The 7465-nt window shown below is 43.8% G+C and overlaps 1 protein-coding gene across 5 annotated transcripts in view; it reads left to right on the top strand.

Moving 5' to 3' along the window:
* The window catches only part of Fam13c (family with sequence similarity 13 member C), a 112878-nt gene that overhangs the window by 56258 nt on the left and 49155 nt on the right, over positions 1–7465 (top strand). For all 5 annotated transcript variants that reach the window (XM_029542225.1, XM_021204574.2, XM_021204571.2 and 2 more), the window contains one exon: positions 1960–2023. In XM_029542225.1, coding sequence (XP_029398085.1) covers positions 1960–2023 — 64 coding nt within the window. The remainder of the gene's footprint in view (positions 1–1959; positions 2024–7465) is intronic.

The following is a 7465-nucleotide window of genomic DNA, read 5'->3' on the forward strand; positions in this document are numbered from 1 at the left end:
TTCTTCCTTCATCAGGTTCAGGATCCAAACCCAGGGTCTTTCACTGCTGAGCAAGGGCTCTGCCAATGACCTAAAGCCCACCTCCCATGGCTTGTTTGTCTTCTGGGCTAGTTCTAAAGAAGATAGGAATAGCTGCCTCCTGGGACATGAAGGGCTGTTCATAAATGATGCTTACTGTTACTGACAGCTGTATAAAAACTATACAGGGGGTCTAGAGTCACATAAAACAGCACACTGGAATCATTATATAACTCTGATGACTAATGGCATATTTTAATAATAACCAAGTTTTGGTAAGCTGCCAGAGAAGCCAACATCCATGACAGATGGCTCACAGCTGCCTGTGGCTTCAGCTGCAGTGGTTGCAACATTGCCTTCTGGCCTCAATGCACCCTGGGCTCACATGCATATTCCCATATACAGAAACATGGGCCCATGATTTAAAATCTTTAAAAAACACCACATTCCTAGTTTCTTTGGTTTACAACAACCGCAGAAGCATAGTTTGAGAACCACCATACAGAACCTAGGACCAATTCAATGATTTGGAAAGAAGGGATGGCTTAATCTCTGTCCCCACAAGTCCTTTTGCTACCTTGCCATGTTGGTGGCTCAGGGGACCAAGAGAGGTGGTGCAGGTGAATCTCAAAGTCTTCCTCATTCTCAGCTCATTGTGGCTGCGCATGCTTGACCTGGTGACTGGGAGCCCGAGCCTTCTGATGCCCGCAGGGGGAAGATGCTAGCCTGTGCGGGTGTGGAGGGCATCCTCAGCGTGCTCCTGCATGGTCTTCCTGTTCCGCCACTTTTATATACCGCCAGAAGCCAACTGTTTGCACACTGACCCAACTCGCGGCTACAGAGAAAATTTCACTTATTATTTTGAAGGAATTAGGCTGACGGTGTTGCTCAGTGTACCTTTCTGAGTGGGTTATGGCATGCTGAACTCATTAACCTCAGTAGCCGTTCAGAGAGCGCTGTCTTCAGTATCTAAGATGACTCAGTGTTCCAGCTATGAATGACTCTATCTGCAAAAAAGTCTTCTTAAAACAAGTTAGCTCATGGGCTAAGCATCCTAGACTGTATTCAGTAAGACAGCTGGCCTTTTAATAAGAACTATAATTTGTTTATTACAAACTAAAATAGGAGCTCTGGCAGACAAACTCAGGTGGTGTCTAACATATGGCACCGGGCATAGAATTTGACAAGTCTGGATTTGGACCTGAGCATCTACTAGGAGTAGGGTTTCTTGTTTTGTTTTGTTTTTAAACAAGCAAGGGACTCAACATCATACACCTTGCCTTGCTTTCTGGTGCTTTTTCTTCTATTTGGAGATATTGAGTGGCAAAACCCAGCTTCACTATCTAACCCAGCAACGACTATAGAATTTGTTGTGTAAATTCAGTGACAGGACAAAACCTTTGTGAGTGTGCATACATATGGTGTGTGTTTGTGTGTGTGTGTAGGGGTGCCGGGTGTACATTGTGGAGGTCACAGGGCAACCATGGGTGTAGGCCCGTCCCTTCCATTCATCACAGTGATCTCTTTATTGTTAGCCCCTGCATATGCATGGACGAGGAGGGTGAGAAGGCCTGCTTGGGGAGGGGATAGTGAGCAGGGCTGATGATTGGTTGGCAAGAACCAGCCATGTGAAGATCTGGGCAAAGCATCCTAGACCCAGAATGGCTGGAGGGGCAGGGTTTGAAGTAGAATAGGGACTGTGTGCTTAGGAAACAGGGGCGACCAGGATGACTGGGGAGGAGGGCTGGAGAAGCAGAGGAGAGCAGGTCAGGGAGGTTACCTGTGCTCACATCCTCTTGTGTGTCCTAGACCACTGGATGGGTAGGGGACCACTTGGGATTTTCAACAGGAACATGACCAAGATCTATGGCTGCCAGCTTCAAATGTGTGTTGTTGAAATGGTTCTTTCAAATAGACATAATTTTCCTTTATATTTTGTAGAATAGACCAGAGGGCTACCATTTGGCCAAAGGATGCTTTTGGAACTCAGCAGGACTTACATGAGGTAGGTGGAAAAATTACGGGTTCTACGAACATGAGCTAGTCAGTATCAGAACTGCCTCTTCTTTTCACAGCTCCAGCAAAAACCAATTTTTTTCCCCCAATTAAAACTTTCAATCCTTTTCCTTCTACGTGAACTTTTAAATTTTGGTAATAAAATGTTACTTCTCTAGTGTTAGAGCAAATGGCTTAAATAGTATTGTTTGAGAATGCTCACCGCACCTTGGCCCTTACCCAAGTCTAGCTGTCATTCCTTTGTATACTTTCCAGCCTCGCTTTGGGATTGTATAACCAGGGCTGGGATAATTAACATTGGTAGGACTTTGCCTTAATTGAATTTTATCTGGGTTTCCCTTTCCCCGTTTCCCACTGACTAGTGTTTGCAGCCTCAAACATAACTGGGCTGACTGTTTCTTCGCTGAGCATGATACAAGTGGATGTCTATCTACATCCCAGTTTTCCTCATATGCTTTGAGGTATGGGGGCCTTATTTTCCATTCCAAATGGCATCCCGTTACACAGGACAGACAGCACATTAATTAGCTTGTTCCGGAGTTTCTTTGAAATATGTAATTGGATTGTAACGTTGGAAATCAGTACAGTATAATCAGATCACCTGCCGTCGTGAATGCCTTGGCTGGAGACGCTGGCTCGGAGAACTCAGCTGGCTTCTCTTGCCTTCGTTAAGTTGGAGCAGTGGGTGGTACGCAGTGTCTCTGATTAGGATCAGAGCAAAGAAAATAAATAGACTTGATACCCAGATGCCCAGGAGAAGAAAGCAGCAGCTCCAGGCAGATTGTAAATTCAGCATTTTGAAGACCTGGTGCTCTTCTGCCCCTAAGTTCCCAGGCCCTGTAAAGGCATTTAAATATGTAAGTAATTTATCTCTCCTTACCTGATGATGATGATGATGATAATGCTGGTAGAATTTGGTAGAGAAATTAAACCAGGTGTCTGGTTAAGGCAAGTTAAAATATAACACACATGAGAATGCCAAAGGCTGTTAAATTTGTGTGTTCAGACACAGCCTTCAGGTAGCACATGACTCATGATGGACAAGAGCGACAAGCTTGAATCAGCACTCGTGTCTGTCTTCCTTTCTGCCAATAAGCAGAAAGCTATATGCGAATCTGCTGCAGATTGTTTTGACACTAGCTACTGGGAAGGAGGCGTGGCCTAGAAGAGGGGGCGTGGCCCCGAAGAATCACTCTATGGCTTTTTATGCTTGGGGAGAAGCTCTGAGTTTTGAGATTGCGATGGCTTGAGCAGTTGTGAAAAAGCTCTGTTTGCTCTCCGGTTCTTCTCTCCTTCACTGTGTCGGGTCTGCAGATGTCATGGTTGTGCTTCTGAGTGGAGATCTGGGCCGCCTCCAGGTCAAAGTGGCTCCTTTGGACCCGGTGTGGAAACACAGAAAACGTGCTCAGAGTAGCTTAGTTCCAGTCCACTGGGCAGGCTGAATGTGCAGGCCCGTGTCCTTGCAGGCAGTCCCAGCTGTGATGAGAACCTGGGACCTGGGAAGAGAATGCAGAGAAGCTAGAAGGGAGGGGGGAAGCAGTAGAAGTGAGGTCACAGTGGGAGGGGCGGGGCGGTGTAGTCTCACTCACTGCTGGAAACATCCTAGAGAGTGTAAATCTAAAATGATGCGTTAAACTTAACACTATATTCTTTTACAAAACAAAACAAAAACCCACTAATATATTTCTAAGTGATGGTCCCATGGAGGACTATACACACACACACACACACACACACACATATGAACTATCGTTTTAATGAATGTAGAATGTGCGTGCAGAAAAGTATTCCTAGGCAGTGTGTGACCAATATCACATTTCTCCATCAGTCTGGAGTATCTAGGCTTGACTTTGGATCTCTTGATGGGATTATGGTCTCCATTCTACCCTCTGTACATGCTTCTGGAGATGTGAATCTGCTCTCAAACACCTGACTGTGTCTGCCATTCACCTGAGCTGTCTGGCTCCAAACCTAACTGTGTGCCTATGACTGCCATTCACCTGAGCTACCTGGCTCCCCCTCTGTAAGATACCTAGACTAGAAATCAATCTGTTTCTCATCCATCTTTAGTCCGGGCTGTTTTGCCTTGTCTATATTATTAATAGATCACTAGATCCAAACAGCACTTAAAGCTAGAATGAGGGAAAACAATGGTTATTTACCCTCTGTAGCTCATAAGTGTTATTTCCGATTTAAATTCCCCATGAAGAAACTAACAGGTTGGTAAAGAAACCTAATGGATGTCCTTCCCACCAAGCAATCATGCCGAGTTAGGGCTTCAGAGAGTGTTAGGTGGTTCTGGCGGGCGAGCATAGCCACTCATGTTCCACTGAGAGAAGAATGGCCCGTCTCCACAGGAGAAGGTTACCTCTCTTGTTTGAGCAGAAAGCCTCAGGAGAGATACACAGAGGGGCAGGGAAGAGAAGGGAACAAGCAGGTAGTTGCGGAGTCAACCCTGCTGATCAGCAGGTGGCAGATGTCACAGCTGTTATTCCAAATCCTAGACTGCTTATCACAGAATAGGAACTAATTTGAATCTTGGATCTGTCAGACTCGAGAGAGGTTTTGAATTAAGTTGACTCTAAAGGCCTTTCAGTCTTCTGTTCTCTTTTCTTCCTTCCTTCCTTCCTTTTTTAATTAATCATTCCATTCATTTACATCTCAAATGATATCCCACTTCCCAGTTACCCTTCCACAAGCTCCGCCCCCATCCTGGCTTTTCAGTCTTAACAGGGTGATTTTAAACTGTTTTGATTTTCTCCTTCCTTACAGAATTTAGTTAAGGTTCCTGTCAGGGAAAGGTTGAAGTACGTTGTCCCAGAGTTAGGCAGGGGTGAGACTTCCTCTTGACCAACCCTCTAAGCCCAGATGGGTGTCTTAGGGTTTCCAGTGTTGTGAAGAGACACCATGACCAAGGCAACTCTTATAAAGGCAGACGTTTAATTGGGGCTGGCTTGCAGATTTAGAGGTTTAGAACACTCATCATAACAGGAAGCATGGTGGCAGACATGGTGCTGGAACAAGAGCTGAAAGCTCTGCATCTTGATCAGAAGGCAATAAGGAGAGACTGGCATCCTTAAGCAGCTATGAGGAAGCTCTCTTCTACAATGGGTGGAGCCTGAGCATAGGAGGAGACCTCCAAAGTCTACCCCACAGTGACACACTTCTTCCAAGGAGGCTGCACATAACAGTGCCACTCCCTATGGGCCAAGCATATTCAAACCACCAAAATGGGGAAACAGAAACCATGTTATATGAATAACAGATGCTTATTTATCACTGTTATTCAGTGGTCTCTTGGGTGGGCACCAAGTTATAAGATGAGGGTTGGGAGTGACTGAAGATCAGAAATGTCCTTTTGTTGCAAGCTGCCATTTTATTTGGTAATTCTATGGTCATTTACATAACTGTCCTCTAAAGCAGTGGTCTGAGATCCCTTTGGAAGGTAACTGACCCTTTTACGGGGGTCATCAAAGACCACCAGAAAAAAACCATATTTACATTACAATTCATAATAGCAAAGTACAGTTATGGAATAGCAATGAGAATAATTTTATGGTTGGGGTCACCACAACATGAGGAACTGTATTAGGTTTACAGGGTAAGGAAGGTTGAGAACCACTGCTCTAGTGGAAAACTGTCGCTTCAAAATTGTTCACTGTCTCATGTCTCAGACTTCTGCTCATTTTATTTTTTTTCCTCATAGATGCCATGAAGATGTTCTTTGTTTAATAGTGAGGTGTCAGATAGACTTGCTTGTGTCAAAATACCAGAGAGGCCGTCAGCCACAAGATGAACAGCTCTTAAAGGAAGCTGTTTTAGATCCTCCTTAAATTTCTAGCCAAGAACCTACTTAGTTTGGGTCTTAGTTGACCTCGTCAGGCATCCTAGCCATGTGTTTACTCTTCTGTGGTTGCTTTGAAATTAGTTTGACTTCACAAAATTAGGCAGATTTCCACATTTATGTGTAGTGTCCACTTTCATGTTCAACAGAGGACCATAGAGAAGATGCTGAAAATAGTAGTACCGGGTTCAGTCCCAAGTTGTGTGGAATTTTGATGGGACCAGGTACAATGTCTTCATTACTTTAATATACCTGTAAATAATACTCTGACGAAAAGGCACCTTAAGGGAAAAAGGGTTTATTTAGGATCCTGTACCAGAATCATCCCAGTCCACAGTGGGGAAGACATGTAGCAGGGACAGGAAGTTGACTGGTCATGTGCACACCATAGAGGAGAGAGAGAACCAGAAGTGAGGCTACCTCATGGCTCCTACCTAGTGACCTGTTTCCTCCAGTGAGGCTCCACCTCCTCCAGGTTCCACAATCTGTTCCAACAGCGCTACCACTTGGAGATCAAACACCTGAATCTGGGGAAAAGTTCACTGTCAAACAACAGAATCCCATTGTAATTTTCCGAACTGGTGTAGGTGATAAGATATAGATGACAAACTATGAGGATGAAACCAATACTCAGTAATCTCCTGATATCAATAGAAAGCTTCACTGAGTCTTAGTGACGATTGTACAAAGGTGATATGCTTTTAAGTGTTTACAAAATATCAACGTGAAGGGTTAGTCCTTCCTTTACATAGTACAATTGCAGACTGCCTGTTGAGTTATGTTTGTCCTAGTAACTCAACATAAGCCTCAGCATTATATACCTTGTTTCTCCAGTGTAAAGATACCTGAATACTTAAAATTTGTTAAAAGAGGAACAGTTGAACATTTGAGTGCTGTCTTTGGTCTCAGAGTGTGTCTACATATGTGTCTCTGTGAGGAGGGCGTATGTCCTTATCAGCATCTAGAATGTAGTATGATAGAGGTATTTTGGCATCAGACCATAAAGACCTCAAGAAGGTAAGAGTTAGAGTTACCTCTTAATATCCTTTGGTGATTGGCTCCAAGACACCCGCCCCCCCACCCCCGCTATAAAATCCATGGATTACTAACTCCTTATGTAAAATGGTGTGGTGTTAATGAGCAGTCTAATTACACCTCTCTGTGTACTTTATTACATCTCTATCTATAGCTTATTACCACCTCAAGATACAGTCCGAGTAACTAATTATTATATTGCATTGCTAAAGAATACAAATTTTGTGTACATTAAATACAGACAAATTTAAAAGTAATTGTTGACCTGTGGTGGATTGAATTCATGGGTGCAGACATTCAGATTTGCAGGACTGGCTTTACTGTTTGATTGAGCTGACTTCCTCAAAAGTGCTTTAATGCTGAGAAGAAAAGCCCGTGAAAGCCTTTGATGACACTACAGTGTTGGCTGAGAAGTGTTCTGTTAGGAAAGGCAGACGCATTTTAAGTGAAAACCCAGCCTATCGAGTTGGGTCTGAGTTCAGGTATTGAAGAATATTTTGAAGTATCTGAGGTTTTTTTTTTTTTTTTTTTGAGACAGGGTTTCTTTGTGTA

Source organism: Mus pahari, chromosome 9 (assembly GCF_900095145.1).
Source record: "Mus pahari chromosome 9, PAHARI_EIJ_v1.1, whole genome shotgun sequence".
Taxonomy (NCBI): Eukaryota; Metazoa; Chordata; class Mammalia; order Rodentia; family Muridae; genus Mus; species Mus pahari.